Source organism: Rhamphochromis sp. 'chilingali' (assembly GCF_963969265.1).
Source record: "Rhamphochromis sp. 'chilingali' genome assembly, chromosome: 7".
Taxonomy (NCBI): domain Eukaryota; kingdom Metazoa; phylum Chordata; class Actinopteri; order Cichliformes; family Cichlidae; genus Rhamphochromis; species Rhamphochromis sp. 'chilingali'.
The window spans coordinates 14252265-14274097 of NC_137934.1; the positions used below are offsets into that span (position 1 = coordinate 14252265).

The window sequence follows — 21833 nt, forward strand, 5'->3', positions numbered from 1 at the left end:
CCGAAAAAGCTACACTCAGCGCCATGACTGAGTGAGGTCGGGGTATTAGGATGCTGGATGCTGGCAGGCATGTCTAAGCTATTGGAGCAGCCTTGCTAGTTAATGAGAGCACCGTCTCTGATCTGATTGTTCTTGGTGAAAATCTGACCGTACAGAGGTACAGTGATGAGGTGTCAAAACCTATACCCGGCTGTTTCAACAGGACAATTGCACAGGCCTTTCCAGATCATAAGCATATCCACTTCCTTGGCCAGCATTTAGTCCACATATGTCTCCTTTTGAACAATCCTATGAACATTGAAATCAAATGAGTCAAATTGCTGAGAGAATCTGTTTACAGAGCAAATTAATAACTGGGTCACAAAATAAAATAACAATATATTGCTATAGTGATATATTACACCCCTACTCAACAGCTGTAACAATTCGTTTTAGAGAAAAATGTGGATAAAATCTGTTATCCAGACAGAAGAACATATTGTAGGAGCTGAGAGGTAGACTGAAGGACAATAAGAGAGAGATAATAGGTGGTTTCTGTTTCTTTAACTCCTTTTTGTGCACTAAATAGGTCAAACTGGGTACAGAAACTAATTTCTAAAAAATGAGCCATAATAACTGTGAACATAATAACTTAATAACACATGTGAGGACAAGTGGAGTGATTGCAAAAGATAGCAGAGAAGATGAGACCAGATCAGAAACAACAAAGATGAGAAGCGAGACAGAATAGACTGCAGTATACACATTTCGTAGCCGACTGACTGATCACAGACACTTTGGCAAGAAACACACTCGTTCGCACAACCCTTTGGGGTTTTCCACAGGATTCACAGCAACATCAGCTGCAGACACTGATTTAATTCCAAAATAAAAGCACTCAACTGAACACATTTTGAGGTAAATGGTGCCAGGAGTGTTTCTTGCAACACACTGTTTTATAACCATTATTAATTACTCTCTTAATATTACTTGGGGAAAAACTGACTTGTGGTTTTCCATTAAAATACTGAAAAATGCACATCACGATTACTGAGAGCCCACGCTGCAATAAAGAAGTAAAAGCCCAAAGATATTGAATCTGCAATGAAAGGCAACTGTCATGATGTGAGCTGCAGCAACTCCTCACATCTGAGAAGCTGAGAGCATCTTGACTGATTGAGTAAAAGACAAACTTTCCCACAGTCAAAGTTGCAATTAAAATACACTTCATTTAATATATTTGAAACTCAAACCCCCAAAAAAACATGATGTATGGCTTTATCAAAGTGGACTTCTCAACACCAGGGGCAGTATGCTTGATCTTTAATGCTTACACATGGGCGTCCTTGAGCTAGACACCGAACGCCCTTCTGCTCCAGGGTGGCCGGTCTGCGGTTGCCATTGTAAACTCTGACCTCCCTGAAGCATTCCCCAGCTAAACGTCTTAATTGACGACCTCAAAGAAATCCTAGAAATCTGTTTTGCAATGTTTTTTTTATAACACCTCAATTAACACCCTCGCACACAATCTGATCTGGGCTTGCTTTAATCGCTCAGGGCTAAAGCTTGTTTTGATTCATGGAGAAATGAATCTGTTTACTTTTGCTGAACTTTAATTAGGAATCCCACTGCGGGCAGGGAGTCAGGCTTTTAAAAACATATGATATACAGTAACATATCGTTTTTTAAGAGATTACTCATGAGAAAGCGACCTGTGGCTCAGTGTGTGTCTTGGCAGCAGTGGGCATCTCAGTGGCCGAGGACTTTCCCAGGGCGGTTTGTCGCAGCAATAGTAGCATGTGTTCTCAAGTTGATCACCAAGACACATATGGTTTCATTTTCTTGTGTGGAAGCAGCATGTGTGCATGACCGGACATCGAGTTACCAAGACCGAATAGACACAAACACAGAAGCACTCTCATGGAAACACACAGCAGGAAAATGGCCTCGTGACCTGTAACATTTGCCTCAGTTCACACAGTCTTTAAGCCTTCAGAAGTTCTTGCTGGTGAGAGGCCTGCCTCTCTTGTGATCTTGCTCAGTGTCTCCTCTGGGAGGACAAAGAGAGCAGGAAAAGAAGAACGATGAGGGGGGGGGGGAAATGGAGAGGAGACGGGATAGAATAACCCTACATCCTCCTGTTGTTGCAGAAGAACACATTCCTACAGCGACACATAGTTGACATACTCAGTCACCCACACGCATACAGTACACAGTGTACGCACAGGATAACCCTAAACTGATGAGTCCAAAGGTCCCACACAGAGAAAGTAGCCAAGACGGTTCTGTGCTGGTTCCCACGCACACAAACCACATCTGTCCTCCATCAGTGGGCAAATCTGCAGGACACAACTACTGTAAGGATACACACCTAGCAAAATTTACATGCTAGCTTTTATCTGTGCAGGTACGTTGGAGTAAAAATGTCAGAATTGGTCAGTAACTGTTCAAATTTCCTTCACGTTTCATCAACAATACAGCAATACTACAACAGTTTGAAAATAAAATGTTGTTAAACCCAGTCGCATCGTATTTTTATATTTACAACCTTCAAAACAGACTGAAGCCAAAACCTCAGGCATCTTTTTTCTGCTCTTGGTTCTGTATGATGTAAGAGAGGGAATATCGCTATGGTCATCCTGGGTGCACAGCTCCAGCTGTGAGCACAGACACAGGCGTAGGCAGTCAATCAGAAGAAAGGTGGCTTATAGGCAAAGGAAAGGAGCTACTGTAAAAATGCTTGTTTCAGGCTGGGGCTGCTGGGCTGTCAAGGTCCAATATGTGATAGAATTATAGAACTTTCTACAAAAATATGCAACATTACTGTTTTTAAAAATGTGGTGGTATCTGTTTTCTTACCAGTTCATGCAGAGTGCACCAATTCATAGGCCATGAGTCTATACTGGCTTTGTTCACTGCCATCATTCTTTACAGCATTTTTCAAATGGCTGTAGCTGAAGCTTGCAGCCTTTAGATCTGGTTTTTAAATGCAGTTTAGTGTTAATCACAAATGAAAAGTGAAAATGAAATGAAAGCTGTACCACATGTAAAACCCACTGAAATGACCTTTCAATTTCAGAGCTTTACAGCAGATTATCTTTTATAGATATGCAATTATGAAAATCTCTTTTAGGCCTATAAAACTTAAATACAGTCATTAGATATTTAAAATTGTTAAAATAATTATCAGCAGTTAATTTAAAGCTTGTAATTTACGTACAGATCAGTGTTTTTGCATGATTCCTTGGATCATTTTTTTTACCTGCAATAATGTTATTTCCACAACACATACCTGCTTTTGCTCCGTGTGTGGTCCCAACACACTAGTTATGATAACTAGATTCATCACACACAGGATGATCATGCTTTACACTGCATGTGGCTGATTTTCCATCCACAGTGTGAAGACTATGAGAATTAACTGCCTCACATGTAAAGGTGCAGCATGGATACGTTTTTTAAAGACATCCATATACAGTAAGATACCCCTACTACTGGTTTGATGCTTCACTCTTAGGTCATCAAGAAATCCCCACTCTTCCCACTTCTCATCTTCCCGATGTGCATTTAAAGAATCGGAAGAGCTTCCTTGATGGAGGAGGGGAAACATTTTCTGTGTCCATGAGGATGGAAAGCCCCAACCCCCCCCCCCCCCCCCCCCCCGCTACAGTACAAACTCCTCATGTCTTTATATTTTGCTAAGACAATGGGAAGCAGGTGCAGGAATGTATTGAAATGTGTGCAAAAATACATGGAAATACAGGCAAAAACACAGCTTTAACAATTCTAACAAGCTTAAAAGTAAATATGTGCTTTGAACACCTTTGTTCTTCAACACAGCCTGAAGTCTTTCAGACAAAAGCTTCCTTGTAATTTCTTTAAGCAATCTTTGGGAATACTTCTTGGAAAACATGAAAGCTCTCCTCTGGTTATTCGCAGCCTTTGGTTCCATTTTCTGACTAGCTGATCCCATCCTGCTTCTAAAATGTCGAGATCAGTACCCTGGGGAGGCCAGTCCATTGTGCGTTTCTATCCAGGTATGTTTTTACTGCAGTGTTTGTGTGTTTGGGATCATTGTCATGCTGAAAAATGAAGCTGTTGCCAATTAGATGCTTTCCAGATGGTATTTCATGGTAGATCAAAATCTGATGGTACTTTTCTGTGTTCATAATTCCATCACTTTTGACAGGTTTGCCAACACTACTGGCTCAATTTTTTTCATTTATAGCTCTTTGGAAATTGTCTTGTTTTGATGGTGCATAAGTAAGATTTTATGCCTGTCAAACTGTGTTATCTTTAGCTTTCTTTTGTAGATTTGACTGAACAAAGCAGGAATAAATTGTAAATTATAAATACATTTTGCGACAGGCTGCTAGTAGCAAAGTACAATTTGAAATTGGTCTAAGTTATTAGGTTGCCTGTTATACTTGAATGATTCATAGGTCGGTGTTAAGTGGAGTTCACAAACAAAAAAAAAAACAAAAAAAAAAAAACTACCTCTAATAATCGTCAGGTTTGCAAGTCTCTTCCAAGATTGACAATGAATGAAAATGTCAAAAGAAAAACTTTGAAGGACCTTCAGAAAGAACTATTGCCTGAGATCACTTTTAAAAGATTACAAGAAAGTCTGCTTGGAAGAAGAATACAAACAAATAGCGGCTAGCTCAAGACGTTTGCACAGTACTGTACCTCATGGAGCACCTTTTCACCAGCCTGGCTGTATACGAGATTTCCACTGACAATATTCTCCCTCTCGCCTTTCAGGCAACTAGTTTCTCCTTGGACTTTTCGGGTAATTGCATCTATTCTTTGATTTAGCGATGTGTATTTTGGCATTGTTGACCCCGTTAAAATGTCCCGAACAAGCCAGGTGTAACACCTGGTCCTTACTCTTCCCTTTTCTATCATAAAAACAAACAAAATTAAATGAAATTAAACTCCTGACTTGTCTTCTATTCATTCACCCAGCCGTTGATCTGAGTCAGTGTCAGTGGAGGAAAGAGATCACAAACAGCCACGTGTTAGTCGTCAAAACATGCATTTGGCCTTGCAATCCGAGTGCAAGCTTTGAGCAAACAAACAATCTCTCACCATCAATCACTGTCTCACTGTCTTTCACACATACACGCATAAACACGCACGAACACGGCATGTATAATCATCTCCTCCAGTCAGGCGGCTTCCACCTCTCTCGTGCGCACACGCTCCCGCAATAAACAAAAGCAGCTGCGAATGGGAACTACTGGGACCAATTAGACAATAAACAGTGGGCTGGAACTGGTTTACCGCCAACTAATAACACCCACTAACCTTGAATAATCTTCTGCTGGCTGCAGAGTGGAACTGGCCCACAAACTTCCCCTAGCTCGATTTTTGTCAACCTCCCATCTCTTTCTTTACACTCTCAGGACCTTTCGCACTCATTGCAGTTCTCTCCTGCTACCTTTTCCACACTCCTGTCACCATTTCTCACGTCGTGCACAAAAGCAAGCACAAATGTTGAGTTTCCCTTTCTCCTGTAAGAAAAAAAGATCATATTAAGGCAAATACTGTGCCACCAGAGCGAGCCTATAAAACTAAGCACGCGCACACATAAATACTCAACCTCTGACACGAGTAATGCTGTGTGTGTGGGCAGAGTAATATTGTTGAGAATGGGGTAATGTGCAGCCAATGGCTTGCTGCTGTACGTCTTGATGATGGGTGTGAGTGCGCGTGAGACTCACTACATCACCCAGACTAATGTATGCAAGCTCTGCTCTGTACTGCAGACACGACAGACAGCGGGGAAATATGGAGCTTAGGCATCGTAAACACACCAACACTAAATAAATCTTACCCACTGATTTATGCTTGCAACCTGAAAACAGCTGTACCCTGGCGCTGATATAACAACAAGAATACTGTACAAACATGCAGCATGCATATAAAATATAAATAGATATAAAATACACAAATAAAAATGCCCAAGTACCACATTTTCAGTTTTCAGTGTTTGCAAACCTGAGTGCTTAGGAGAAAACTAACACCTTTAAGGACACTAAAGAGCAGGCTAACATAACAGTGTTCATAAAAGTGGGAGCGTAGTGTGTTTATCTTTTTTAATGTAACAGCTTATTACACACAGAGGAGGATGGAAGCTGATGACAAGCATCAAAGTGAGATATAGCATATGAAGAGTGTTACAGAGAAAGATGATCAGTGTAATTAGATGATTAATTGGAGATTATGTATTGGAATTTCAGGAGTGGGACCACGCCTCCAAATACGCTCCTTCTGGCTGTCATCTATATAGGTTCCCTCAGTTCTACAAACTGGTCATTCTCGTTTACATGCCCCACCCTCCCTCCTTGTTCTCCATTCTTTAACTTCTTCACTTCTATTTAGTGCATGGGGATCTGCCAGGCCCGGGAGCCATCGCCAGTCCCCTTCGAGGCCTTCCCCAAACCGCAGCTCAATTCATGTCAAAGCATTCACTTTTACAGTTTTAAAGATAAACTGGAAATATTCTGTACAATTATAAAACACATTCGCATTTTCTGTCCCTAAATATTTATCAATATACACCAAGAAACGTTTGTTCATTTTCTTTCTGTTATCAAATTCAGGCTCACAGGATCCCAGCTACCATGGGGTGAAAGGCCTACTGGCCACCAGTCTATCACAGGGCTAACACGGAGGGACACACATCCACTCACAGACACATCCACAACTATTGCTGATTTTTAATTGCCAGTTAACCCAACAACATCTGGCCTGCGGAGAACCCGGGATTCCCGGAGAGAACCTCCACAGTCACAGCAAGAACATGTGAACTCCACACAGAGAGAGACCGCTGGATTCAAACCCAGAACCTTCTCGCTGCCTAGTATACTGAACGAATATTTGTTACAGTCTTACTTCAAAAATGTATATTTCACAATATTCAATAGTAAAATACTCATGACTATTCATGTGATTTTAAATTGTTTAACAAATCTCAGAATTTCATTAGGAAAAAAAAGCAATCACACCGACACACATTTACAGTGCAGCGCAGCAGATTTAAACTGAACTACAAACTCAACTTGTGTGCTCATTTTCTTACATAAAGTCACAAATGATGACAGGAGTGTGGAAAAGGTAGCAGGAGATAACGGTAATGAGCAACTTTATTTATAGACACAAGCAAGTCTCAGTTTAGTTACAGACAAGCAAAAATGTCAAGACACACCTTTATTCACACCTGTGCAAAATATCGCCCACATTATCTGACATGCTTCTTCTAATTGCATTGTCAGAGAAAGGCACATTAGCGGAAACTGGACCTGCCATGATAGCCACAACTTTTCTTTGTTTTTTTGCAAGAGTATCCCCACTCACTCGCTTATAGTTCAACCACCAGACAGTTTCACAACACAGCAGACAGATTTTCCACCTGCAGTTCAGATCCAGTGCTCCTTTGAAGGACACGCGCTTTTTATCAGGAGGGATGTTTGCTTACCGAGTGCATCCTTAGCTATTTTGGCACCGTGCTAGTATTGCAAAAAAGGGAAGAAAGTCTCACTATTCAAACACTATTTGGCTCCAAGTAATAATTTAATCCTTAAAACATTTGTACAAAAGCAACATTGGTTTATGAAGGATTTTCTTTTAGGGCAAACGAGTACAAAAACCACTTATACAGAATTCATTTTTCATTTTCTGTGCAGCTGTGTTAGAAAACATAATGCACGGTCATCCCAAAAATCGCATGCCTCACAGCATATCATTTGGGAATCCCTCCTCCGGAGAACACATCTGTATATACAGTGTCAACTGATTTCTTATGTCTGGGTTTTAGGGCCAGAAAAAAGGGGGGGAATTATTTGCACAGGTTATCGGCTCAGTATCAAGAACAACTCTTCCAAACGTGCCACAAATTACATTATTTACATTAAAGTCATTTTCAATTAAACTCAATAGCCTACACATCACTGCGTGCTCAGAACTATTTTGCTTGAGAGTTCAATAATATTTTGTCGTGAACTGATTCTTCAGCTGCAGTGGAGCCAGTGGAGCTTACAGCATATAAAATTCACAGTCTTTGGGTTTTTATTTGCACTATGCGCCAAATACGGATACAATAAACATAATCTCTCTTCTGTTAACTTTGTCTTGCTGGACTGGATTACTTCTCATAGAAACCCACTCTGGCCTCCCACATATAAAAAGCAAAGAAAGAGAAGCCGCTGCTGCTTTGGGGGTTTGCTGACGAAATTCCAGGAAATTTAAGAAAGCATTAAATAAATGTGCTTGAAAACATGAACGCATAGATAAGTGGGATGTTTTTCACTGTGTGTGTACTTAATAAGAGGTACAAGAGCACAGTCAAACAATGCCAAGAAGTCAGCACCTGTCCACAGTACTCTCTCCATCAGCAGCTTCCACTCAGTGTGTGTCCACGCTGCCCACACAGCAACTCATTGACAAGGTAAAAGAGAAAATTGTCCGTGTTCACTTGCTGACGAACCTCTTCATTTACGGGGAAAGGACATCATTTATCACAGCACACAATTAGGTTCTAACAACTCTCACGGGGAAACAATCTGGCTAATGGTGACAGAGGAAATTGTGCTTATTAGGCAGAGTAAATAACGCTCTGATAGCCAGCGAGGTCCATTACTATGCCATCGGCAAGTGCAGGATTTGATTTGATTTTTTTAAAGAAATATCTAGGGTATTTACATTTTTGCCAACACTTCTGATTAAACAGCTTCCTGTGTTTTGTTTCCTTATCTTCAGATGCAGCGCATCAGCGAGCTGTGACATCACCAATATGCTGCCAGCGAAGATGGACAGAATAGGAGTGATGCAGGAGAAGAAGGTCATTTTTGCTGATAAGGAATGACAGCAGAGGCAGGCTGAATGCTCCCGGAGCTGAAACGCTCACCGGGCTGTCAGAGAGAGATGTCTGGAAAATGTAAAGGATCGGCTCTGTTGGACAGAAGCCGTAATGAGACGACCAGCGGTAGCACTGGTTTACATGCCCCGAGAAATCGGGCTAAAGGACTTTATTTTAGTGGAAGAGGACGTCCTTGTTCAGGAAGAGCAACGTAATAGTTCTGCAGCGATTTCAAAAACACTTGCGTGTATTTTGCTTCAGAAAACACGGAGAGGTGGTGCATGGGGAAAGGAAAAAATCCATTCGATTTTAGTGCAAATCTAGATCACTTTCTTAGAAAGTGGAACAGAGGTTGTTGGCCTTGACACAAGAGTCCCTTCTCCATATCTGAGTACAGATTGTCAGTCTGGGGAACTAGTCCAACTTAGTCTAGACTGACTTGGCCTCTGATGAAAAAGCCAAATAATCCAAGGCTTCCAGTGTAGCTGGTGGATATGCCGGCCAAGTTCTTTTGTTCTGAATTCTCTATGGGTCACCACAGCAGATTATCTGCCTCCATTTCACCTTAAACCTCCTCTGTCACATCAACCCTCTGCATCTTCTCCTTCATGACATCCACAGAAGCCCACAAAGAAGCCTCAGCAAGGGGGCTTCTTTGTGGGCTTCTTCCTATCCTCCTCTAGGCTCCTTCATATTCACCATCCATTTCCCAGAATATCCAGTATCCATCCTCTGCACATGTCCAAACCATCTCAGCTTGCCTCTCTTTACAAATAAAAACCCATTTTAAAAAGTAAGGAATGGACTGCTAAAAGATTCTGCAATACAAAAAATGGCAAAGTAGCTATTCTGACCTTTAGTAGCACAATCAATAGATTTTATGTTTGCTCTGTTGAGTCCAGTCAATTAACATTCATTACAAGAACATGAAACAGCATCGCAGAACCACATGTACTTTTATTTTGAAGACAAAGAACCACAAGCTAAAGCCTGCTGCCTGATTAAAGGACACCTGAGAAATCACTTTTTTATTTAGCATGACCTCTAGGGCTGCAGTTGATTGAGCCTGTAGCCTTTTGTTGGACCGAGGAGAGACATAGCGGAGCTCAAACAAAAGCTAGACTTTAAGGTGACACTGAAGGTGAAGTTTCTTAAGAGGATGATGAAGGGATTATTGCGTGTTTACCTGTTGGTTGACACGGCAGTGGGATGGGCCGTGGTGGATGAGGATACGGACGATGTCTACATCTCCCCTCCAGGCAGCCAGGTGTAGCGGGAAGCAACCTTTGCTGTCAGACACATTTGTGGATGCCTCAAACTGGAGCAGTTTCAGCACCACCTCTCTGAGAGAGAAGCAGGTACACGGATATCAATACATTAACAGAGGAACAAGTAGAAGAACAGACAGTTAAGGCAGCCAGGTGCTACAAAATCCACATGATGGTAAGCAGTCAACTTTATTTGACAGCAACGATTCTTTTTTAGCACTTTTCACTTTGGAACACAATTTGCAAAGAATCTCTTCATCATATTGGCCAACGAATCATTTTTAGTGGTGGAAGAAGTACTCGAATCCTTTAGCAGTGCACAGACAGCACCTAGCAAAACATGCTACTTTCCGAGAGTGAAGTTTTTACTGACTATATATAAAAACAAAAAGTACTTGTATAAATCACTAAGACCTTGGTAACAACTGGCTAAATAAATGATTTTATTATAATAATCTTCAGGCTGTGTAGATGGAAACATAAATGCTGCATGTTCACCTTCAAATGCTCAGCTATACTAAAACGTTCAAGCTCTACAGATAAATGCCTTTCTTTCATTTAAGAATAATTTCTCTTTTTTTGCCATTTTCATCATTTTCATCTAAAAAAGTCATCCTTTCTCTTCTTTAAGTAATATTTTACCTAAGTTGACTCGAGGGAACAAACTCAAGGACAGCAGTATACGAGGTGCTTCTTTCTTTTCTTTTTGCAAATTCTCCACTTCAAAACTGAATGTGCAAGAAATGAAATAAAGCTATGCCTACAAATCGTGGGTCACTTTGACACTACAATTAAAAAGATGCTCAATAAACACAGCTGTATCGTAATGAGCTTTTCTCATATTGTAGCTACACAATCTTAATTTCGCTGTTCCACCATCGTGGTATTTATTGTGTTTCTTTCTGCAGTAGATCATCTTTTATGCAGGTTTTTATCCACCTTATGTGATAATAAACTTGCACTTCCTACTAAACCCTAGTTAAACAAAGCCTTGGTTCTGAGGGATTTACAGGAAGCTCGCTGCAGGAGGCACTGGAAAAAGTACAGCTACAGAGAGCAGCATTGCTGCTTTGCTGCTCTTGATAAATAAAGCAGTACACAAATTCATAAAGCAGCAAATCACAGAGTTGGATTGGGCTAAAAAAAAATCCATTTAGCTGCTGCTGAGTAGTAATGTCAGTGATAGTGTTTTATATTAGGGGGACTCCAGCTGAAGAGGCAAGGCGAAGTGCTTGATTTGCATTGAAAATGTCAGGAGGGAGCAACAGAGGAGACAGAAGGGCAAAACCTCTCCCAGGAGAGCACAATGAAGCAGCTCTGTGCTGCTTAATGAACTACTTACTTACTTATTTCTGTAGTTTATTATATCTTCTTATAATTTCATTTCAGTTTAAGGAACAGTTAAAACAAGGATGGCGTAAGGATGAAAAATATGTATTTATCACCAAAGCGCCTTTGATGTCATAACGTTGTGATCTTTAAAAATTCAATTCAAACCCAGCCTGAAGAACAGCTCTCTGAAAACAGCTCTGCCTGTTGCCAAGTCCTCTTCCTTCTCTCTTTTCACTCTCCCACCTAAATGCTAAATCACTCCTCTGAAGCTTTTTGTTGGCAGCCTAATTTTCACTGTGAGGGTGCATTTTTCTTTCCCTCACTTCCCTCCTCCTTTCCCCGTTGATCTGAAGGAGGAAATCCACATAATTGCCCCCAAAACACGGTGCTAATCCTTCAGTTCCGCCAAACCGGGATAGCAGTCAGGCTCGCAGCTAATCCAAAGTGTGTAACGGATTTCTCAGCAGGACCAGGTGAAGAAAGGGAGCTGCACTGTAGTTCTGTGCAGCTGTAGACACTCAAATCATTCACATATTGTACAGTTTGGATGGAAATAATGTAGGAATTTTGTATTTCTGACTGTAGGCAACTATTTTACTGCCCAAAAATGCAAGATTGCTTTCGGTAATGGCTTTCATTTTCATTGTTATGCACTAACTTCTAACTTTGATTTAAAGCCTCTATAATTAAAGTTATTTAGCATCAAATCTCTATGTGACATCCCATGAACAAAGCAGTCGATAATATCTTCAAACGCCTTTTACAGCCAGAAATGTTGCGTGACAGCATTCAGTGCTGGTTTCAAAATACATTTAGTCTAGTCCAAACAGTCCTTAAGTCATGATGCAAACTAGCCAGGGCAGGAGGAGCAAGTAGTGGTACCTTGCAAGCAGTGGTACCAGTGGCATTGTTGCAATAAATTTCCCTCATAGGTATTCTGTAGGTGTAGCTGTAAGTGGTATTATCGCAAGCTGGAACCACAGCAGCTCAGTCATGACGTGGCATTAATATCAGCACATGAAATGTGTGCTGGGAGCTTCAAGGCATGGGTTTACAGTACCTTTGTCCATACAGTGTATTGTACAGTGTTTGTACCAACTTTTAACTCAGCCGATCAACATTTTCATTATGTGCTTTGATATTGACTGTATGAGTGCAGAAATCAGACATCTGGTTCAGGAGCAGCAGGACGGGAACACAACTAGTTTAGCTGCTTCAGTTTTCACTGAAGTTGTTTACTGGAACAGGCCCCTGGATGTGTAACTACCTTATCAAGTTAATAGGATGTGTTTGCAGTTAAGACTCCTCCCTGCAGGTTTATCCAGAGAAAGGCCCGTTCAAAATCAGTTTACACTGACAGCATGACATAAGCACAGTACCATGGCCTCTCATCATGTCACAGCAGAAATGTGAAAACAATTAAATAAAATTTATGACATTCTGACTTCTTTTAGATTCTTTTCCTTTGGTTATGGTAATTTATTTATATATTTATTTATTTGCACAGAATTACACTTTTTTTTTTAAAGAATAGAAAAATCACAGAGTGCAATCTGTAGAAGAAACTGTCAGACTTTTTTTAAAGAAACCAATCTAAAGATATCTCTGTGTCCCCCATTTATTTGCATGCAAACACATAAAAATCCAGATAATTAGAGATTTGCTGATAATGGAAAACAATATTTAGCTTCAGCTCTACAGCGTACAAAGAACAGAACAATTTGTTTCCAGTGCACTGAGTAGCACTTGCATTTACAATTAATTTCTATCCAGCAGAAATAGAGTGACAGAAACACTCATTAGCAGGCTTACCTGTGTCCATTGAGTGATGCATGGTGTAAGGGTGTGTATCCTGAGCTGTCTGTGCAGTTCACGTTCAGGCCCTTCCACATGCTGTGGAACAGAGAAATGCCTCAATTAATCAACGCGCACACACGCACGTTTATGACTGCTTTTAGTTGTACAGATTTACCACCTTTATTTCATCAGCTGGTGTAAGTGTGCTACCAGCTGCGACAGTCTCTTTTAGTTTAGAAGCAGGAAATGACAAGCCAGTCCCGACCAATTAGGATTCACATTCCTCAAATGTGTCAAGCATGGAAAGCAAGGACAGGTGGAAAGTGGCTTGTGGTGTTTTCTTGAGAAAAATGCCCTTCAGAACACAGATTGCTCATTTTAAAATGTTTAGTGACACTTTTTCCCCAAGTAAATTACATATGAAGTCTTACAGGTGTTGTTTTACAGAGCAGTTTCTTTGTGTAACAGTGTGTTTATTAGTTTGTTTTCATATTGCGCTTTTCTTCACACAAAACAATCTAGCTTTATTATGTAAGGGTCCCAGGGTGAGGCTTGTAATTTCTCATTCGGAGGCAACAGTCAGGAGATCTTAAGTTCTGCTTCATCACACTGGCAAATAATGGGAGCGAATGAGGTCAATTCTTGTACTCGAGAAACGGCTGAGCATGCAAATAAAATTACACAAAGACAGAAAGTTACGAGGAAATCCAGCTCCACAGAGGCTGAACACGCACCGAAACACACCCGTATACAGATGACACACAAACACTAAAATCTACTTACAGCTCAGGGTTTTCCCGGGGCTATAATTATATGACCTCTCTTTTTCAAATGAACTTGTACAAGTGAGAGAAGTACTAATTAGCTCAATTCTAGCCTGAGCAAATCTTAGCTGAAAAGCTGCATCAAGAAACTTCTAAAAGTGACTGTTGAGCCTTTTTTATTATACACACACACACACACACACACACACACACACACACACACACACACACACACACACACAGCTCTAAATCTTACTGGTTTTATGTATCTAATTGCCAAAAACATGTATCTAGTCACACCACCCTATAATCTCTATAACCCCGTGTCTCCCTCTTATTGATTTTGGCATATGTGCATCCTGAAATGAAGGATAAAAAAAAAATCAATGCTTCCTTTGAAGATTTGCTGTACAAAATAAAAGCTGCACTTTAACTCTTAATTCCTTTTATTTCATTGATCATATCTGCAGGGAACCGAAGGAATCCTTCCTGTAGTGAAATCTAATTGAAAATAAATATTATTTCTTTCTTTCTTTCTATTTTTTTTTTTAAAGAAAGCATTTAAATTTCACTTCTACTTTCACTCTCACAGACAGATTGTGTATCTCATGAGGAATTGTCTCCTTGGAGACACTGGAGTAAAGCAGCAACAGCAGAACATTCACTGGGTTTTGACAGGCATCAACACAATGATCAAGGTCAGGGGAATTATGCAACAGCTGTACACACAGAGACACAACTAAACGTGAATTAAAAGTGCTATTAAGGGCTGGCTGCACACGCACACATACGCACACTAACAGAACAAAGTGCACGACTAGGCAGTCTTATTTCCTCTGAATTCAGATTATCATTCATTTCAGCACTATTTGCTCTTAATACGGTACACACACACACACACACACACACACACACACACACACACACACACACACACACACACACACACACAAAGACAAGTAGTAAATCGTGAGGCAGAAGATTAGAGAGAAAAAAAGAGATACAGCAAGGCTTGTTTCTAATGGTTCAGCTGATCAGTGCACACTGTGACTGTTTGAGGCCATATCGATCATGCTGCTCTGCTGACCCCTTCTAGCACTGACCTATCCAGCCAGCAGGATGGGTTGTTAAAAAGAGCCGACTGACAGCGAATGAGGAGAGAGGAGGAAAACCTAAATTCAATGCACGTAGAGATAAAGACACAGTGTCCAGTTTCGAATCCGTTCTGAAATAAATGTAGATAGATCTGACTCACAAAAAACAAAAAAAATCTGCAAAAAAGTATCAGATAAATTTGTGCTGCGTTTAAAACCTAATAAATACACTCGATATATTTCTAAGAGGGAGAGACAAGAGAAAATTTTGATTCAAGCTTTCATCATTTAATTCTCTGGAGTAGTCGTCACAGTATTTGGGTGATTTTTTTAAGCAAGACAACAGCTAGGAAAATGTAAGGTGACAGATTGTAGCTCAACAAAAGGCCAAGCAGCTTTGTCAAGGTAGTGGTTTTGTTGTGTAGCAGCTTCTATACCTACAGTTTCTACATTCACATAAGTACACGTGTTCAACTGCTTGTTAGCACAAATATCTAACCAGCCAATCACGTTGCAGTAGCATTTAGACACACAGACATGGGCAAGACAACCTGCTGAAGTTTAACTGAGCATCAGAATGAGGAAGAAAGGTGATTTAAATGTCTTTGAATGTGACTAGTTGTTGGTCCTGGAAAGATTGGTTTGAGACGACAGTTTCCACAGGATCACCGAAACTGGACAATAGACAATTGGAAAAGTTTTTCCTGATCTGATTTCTGCTGCGACATGCCAATAATGGGGTCAGAATTTGGCATAAAGAGCATAAAAGCATGGATTATTGGCATAGTTTGAGCCTCTTAGTATTGCTGCTGACATTCATTTATGTGCACATCTTCTTATGGATGCTTCCGGAAGAATAACACACCATGTCAAAAAACTCAATTCATCTCAAACTTCCTGAACTTTGTAATCAGCTCACCATACTCAAATGGACTCCACGGTCACCAGATCTCAATCTACATATATAGAGCTCTTTTAGGATGTGGTGAAATTGGAGATTTATATCATGGATGTGCAGTTAACAAACATGCAGCATCAATCCTTACGTTGGGTGAGTGCTGAGTGTTTGTACTGTATATGTGTGCATGAGGGTGGGAATGCATGTTTGTGTCTGTGTGTGCCTGTTTGTCTGTGTCTATATGTCAGGTTGGGTCTTAGACTCCACCTTTCTGGGAACTCCCAGGCCCTCCAAAGTGTGGAGGCCTATCTCCCCTCACCACACTCCCTGCCGGTGACTGATGCCCTCAGGGGTCGGTGCATTGGTGGTTCTTGGTGTCCAGAGCTGGGCGCTCAGGTATGTACCAGCTCACTCCCGGTGGCTACCTGGCGGGGCCTGGCGCCTGTTGCTCGGTCAGGCCTCTTCCGGGGCGCGGGGGGCCCTCGGGCCCTCCGGCCTCTGGGCCTGCGCTCGGTTCACTCTGGCACAGCTGGTTGCCGGCGGAGCCGGCGGGCACGCCGGTGCAGGCCCCTCTAGCTTCTGCCCGGTGGCTACTGGGTGACCTCTCGTCTGGGGATCCTCAGCCCTTCCCATGAGGGTGGTCCTCCTTGGGCTCTCGCACTCTGGGGCCTCTGGATGTCTGGGGCCTGGATCTCCTTCATGCCTGCTTCATGCCCTGGGGGACAGGACTATGGCTCTCTACATCCTCTTGCAGACCATTACATGGGGAATACAAGCGCGCTGATCCACACAGGTGTGCACACAGGTGTTCACTGTTCGTAGACTTAAATCACACCTTTCTTGGCTGCTACTTCAAAGCACATTGTGCGCTGTCTGTCCTGCGTGCTGCACAACAACATTCAATATTTAGTATTTACTGCTGTTTACACTTAGCTAGATTAATGCGATGGTGTTGTGTTTAGTATATTGCTTTGTTTTTTTTTGCTTGTTTTCTATTCTTTTTCTCTCAACAGGTGATCCAGGAGATTTTTTTTTTCCCTTTCTCACTGTCCCTCTCCCCTTCTGTTTTTCTTTTCCTTCCTCTTTCTTTCTCCCTTTCCTATCCCTCACTCATGTCTGTCCTGTCTGTAACAATTGAAAATAGAATAAAATAAATAATAAAAACAAAGGTCGATCAAATGGACCAATACGGCAATGCCATGATGATCCATTTGGCAAAATAAATCCATTGGGTATCCTTGTTGGTCTTCAGACAACAATTCTGACGGCTAAAGAACCAAATGGGACAGGCAAAAAAACAAAAAACAAATATGCAGCAACTGTGTGATGCTATCATGTCACTATGGCCCAAAATCTCTAAAGCAGGGTGTGTCTAACAACGTGGCCAATGACTGTAATTAGTAGCTACATGCCATTTTTTTTTGTTAAAGGTACACTGTTTATTAAAAGAAGCATTTTTATAATATTTTATCACATATTTCCTTTATTTAACTCTAATCCCAGTAATACAAGCACTAAGCTGCCAATGTGGGTTCACTGGGTTTGAACAGACCTTGAAAGCACAGAAACAGATATTTACCACTGGTGTTACCCCAAAACAAACATGTACACTGAGTCATTAAGCCCTGCAGTACAAAGAATCTCTGGAAGTGACAAACTCCCAAAATCGCCGTATTAACGCTAAAACACAGCAGTCATACACCGAGGCATATTACCATCATAAAAACCTGGACAAACAAATTTGTGTAGCTACTTTGTGAGGAAATGAGGAAATCTTGTTTGCAGCATGCGTGAGTCTCATTGTAAAGGCCAGAGCTGAACAAGGTGTTCTGTTTATGGCACACTTCTAGGTTGTGGAGCAATGGCCGATGTGTAACACTACTGAGTTTCTTTTGCATTTGGGGGTTGGCCTAAAGCCGACAGAGAGCTCTGCATAGTTTTTCTGGCCTCTTCTAGAGCTTTTTTCCCCTTCAGTCACTTACATTTCATCAATTTTACATTTCAAAGTTTTAGAATCACTATTTGTATTTATTATTATGCCACAGAAGGTCGAGGAAGCTTGCAAATGACGTCTTATTTATATCACTGACAAAAAAAACAAAAGCAAAATAAAATTAGAAAAATATATTTTTGAAGCTATATTTATGATGGAGCGTGGCAGATCAATTCAATAACCTCACGGCCCGAGGAAAGAAACTTCTGAAGTCTGGTGGTTCAGCGGGTTGCTGGGTGGCAGCAGGGTGAACAGGCTGTGGCCTGTGTCCGTCGAAGTGTACTTTAGTATGCTTTAGGCTCTGAGCAGACACATAGCAGGGTGCCAGTGGTGTTCTGGGCAGATATAATCAGATGCTGCAAAGCCTTGCGGTGTTGGTCTGTGCACATCTTTTAATAGTTGGTAATGTTTCCTGTTAGAATGCTTTTTATTGCTCTTCTAAGGACGTCAACGAGAACTTGCATAAGAAATTTAGCCTAACACTCTTGCTCCCAACTTGATACATACCAACACTTGGTCAGGACCCCCTTCTCATCATATTTTAAAGATACAAGTACCGCCTTAGGCTCCTCTTCTGATATACTTAGATATCCCTTTAGTCTCATTTGATAGTGTGGAGAAGAACAAATACATAGGGTGTTGGTTGACGGCACAATCAACACAAGCTGGAGTCCTGTCTGGAACATTTTACTCACAGTTATTGTCCACATTAGTATTGGTGATGACACCAGCTGTTTACTGTCTCATTTCGTATAATCAAACAATGCAGGACCTCCATTGATTGTACTGGACTAACCCGCATGTTAAAAAAAGTTGGCTCAAATAGCAGCCAGCACATTGTGATGTAATTAGTGTCCAACCTATAATAAAAACCATGCCACGTGTACGAATTTTTCATACACGTTACATAATTAGTCATTTCATGCAAATGGAAATTTCTTTCTACTCATTTAAATACACATGATATTGGTTCAGCGTATGTGTAGGTGAGCAGGTAATAATATTGTTGTCTGGCATTCTCTTAGAAAAAAGCATTATAATGTGCAGTTTGACCATCAAGGGAATTCCCTCAACCTCTACGACCACAGCTAACTGTTAGAGGCCTGACAGATTACAATATTATTCTTTGTTGTCCTATTACTTCTTTTAAAACTCATGCATATTTGATCTGTTTCATAAGCTCTACGAGGGCCTCAACTCTGAGAAGGAGTCTCAACCCCATTGATAGATATGTATTTATATTCACTGCTGCCCAGTGAGAGAACCTGTGAACGTTGTATTCAATGTGTAAACCCTGCCAAAAAGTACAAGACGCAGGCGATGCGCCTTTTGAAAATGAATGCCACACACACTGGATAACAACTTGAACTTTGTAAATCACTTTGTAATGAGGCCAGGTCTCTTATCACAGCTGTTCTGTTCCGCTCTTCCACGTTCAACCTAAATTCCCGAACTCAGTCTGTTGCCCTGTCACTCCTCCATTGTTTTCTGTTCTTTCACCAGAAGCATAAACCGAGCCAGCAGAGCTTAAATAGATTTAGAAGACAACTTGCGATTAGATAATGGAGGAGAGGTGCTGCTGCAGGAATGCAGACTCTTGGCGGATTAGTCAAATATGCAGACGACGTCCTACCTAATTAACCTCAGCAATGTGAAGGGGAGCTCTGGGTTGAAATGCTGTGTCTCTGCATTCATGTTTGCATGCAACTGCTGCTCCTGTGCTGCACATTTACATTAAAATTTAATAGTGTGTTTTCCGGTTTCTGACAGATCTCTTTTCTCCTTTGTATCAGGTTCTCCTTAACCCTCCTGCCATCCTTTAAAAAACTCACACCCATCACCCTAGGGACCATTCTCAGCCACGCCATAAAAAGACCATATATCCATATTTTATTCCACTTTAAATTAGCCAACCTTGTAAAACTACTTCTCCCTGAAATATTCATGTAAAGTTTTAATTATATTTTCGTTGTTTTAACCCTTCAAATCCCAGTGTTATTACATGAGCGCCCTGTGTTATAAGCCCCAAAAACCAAAAAACGAAACTAAATATTTCCACAAAAAACCAGTTGAAGTAATATGTGATTGTCATTATAAGTAGGCCTTTAGATGGACCAAAGATTGGCACCAACATACATTTTGACCTGCCATTATTTTTTTTTGCATTTTTTTTGCAATTTAAAAATTAAAACTTCAAGGCCCTGAGTCTTCATTGACATCCAAGAAAAGAAGAAAAAATAAAATCATATGATGATAATTTGGGGTTGAAAAATAGCGTTTATAATGGAAGTCAATGGGCAGAAAATGGTCCCCAGGGTGATGGGTGTGGGGATTTCTGCTGCTCAGCCATTTTAGGCTGATTTAAGGAATTCACACTGGAATATTAACATTGACAGGTAAAAACTATCCTGTGGCAAGTTTGGTTATATTCCACTGAACACAGTGGAAATGGCAGCCATTTAACACATAGCAGTGGCACAAAAAGGTCCCAAGAAGGCAGGAGGGTTAAGGTCCAAACCCTCTTTTTGATCAAAGCAGTAAAAGGTAAAGAGGTCAAACGTCATGACGGGCCTCCCCGCAGGCAGAGCAATGCTGCCCTCTGTTTGAACTCTTCTTTAGTTACACCCTGACAGTTTCTCCCTCCCTGTTCATCACTTTTGCAGAGAACTAAGCAGACATGATATAGCCAAAAAGGTGAGAGTACAGTACAGTAAGCAGTTTCATTTCACCAAGCCTGTTTAGGCATTACAAAATGATTTTCTTTTCTTTTAAGCTCACCTTGATGTACTGGATGCTAATTGGGGATGTGGTGAAAAGCAACACATACCTCGAGCAATTTAAAAAAAAGCTGCTGCTCAACAAGTGAGAGCTAAATTTGGTCTCCACTTCTTTATAAATGTAATTTCTTATCAGTCATTAAAAAACAGAATATGTAATGTCTTTCAAGTGGGAAGACATTTCCCATTCTGGATGCAAAATCGGAAGCGAAAGCCTTCATTTGCTGGTTCTCACTCAGTATTGATACTGAAGCTGGCATCACGCTGCAGCAAAGTTCAGGCTACATCAAAGCGGCAAACTGTCATCAAAGGAAAAGGAACGAAGGAACTGGGAAAACCTTTGTAGTTCTGGATTCTTTTTAAAAAGGAACCTCTTCTTTGTGGGGAGGGAATTTAAGTTAACTGAATCCAACTGCCTGTTGAAATTCACGCCGCCTGATATAGTGAAAAATCAAAGGGCGTTTCAACAGAAAGAGAGGACTCAACAACAGCAATAACTTCAGGGGAAATAAAAAAAAAGGAACCAATATGCGCTGAGGTGCACTTGCCATCACAACAGATAAAGTCAGACAGGAAGTGGGCTTGCTTCATATCCTGTTTTGAAGAAGAAGCAGAAGAGATACCAGCTGATTAATAGCAGTGCTGCAGAAGCTCACTAACTGATATGACCTGTAGGATGATAAAAAATACACACACGTAGACAGACTCTTACATGTGAGCATTAACTTCTCTTTGGAACTGGCCTTTGATGTTTGAAACCGACTCGCACAGAGAGAGTCCAGCCCCCATGATGCTTTAGGGTATGAATATGCTACTTTTCACGCATGTCTAATGTAGCAGATGCGCCCGTTTACATAACTGAGTTTGCGTGGTGTCATAGTTGAAATTAGCTTAACCACAGAGAGAGAATCAAAGTGCAAAGTGTGTGAAAATTCTCAAAAGGCAAATTGTATTTCTGGAGAGAGAACAGAGAAGAAATCTTGCTCCACGATCTTTAATACAGCTTAATTTCTGAGGCCCCGGTTTACTTCTTTAGTGGGTTTATGTAAGCTGCACAAAATGTGTGCA

At 41.0% G+C, this 21833-nt stretch overlaps 1 protein-coding gene across 3 annotated transcripts in view; it reads right to left on the reverse strand.

Moving 5' to 3' along the window:
* The window catches only part of anks1b (ankyrin repeat and sterile alpha motif domain containing 1B), a 285379-nt gene that overhangs the window by 194204 nt on the left and 69342 nt on the right, over positions 1-21833 (reverse strand). For all 3 annotated transcript variants that reach the window (XM_080887590.1, XM_080887589.1, XM_080887594.1), the window contains exons 2-3: positions 13255-13335; positions 10029-10185 (exon numbers count right to left, since the gene is read on the reverse strand). In XM_080887590.1, the coding sequence (XP_080743716.1) occupies positions 10029-10185; positions 13255-13335 (238 nt within the window). The remainder of the gene's footprint in view (positions 1-10028; positions 10186-13254; positions 13336-21833) is intronic.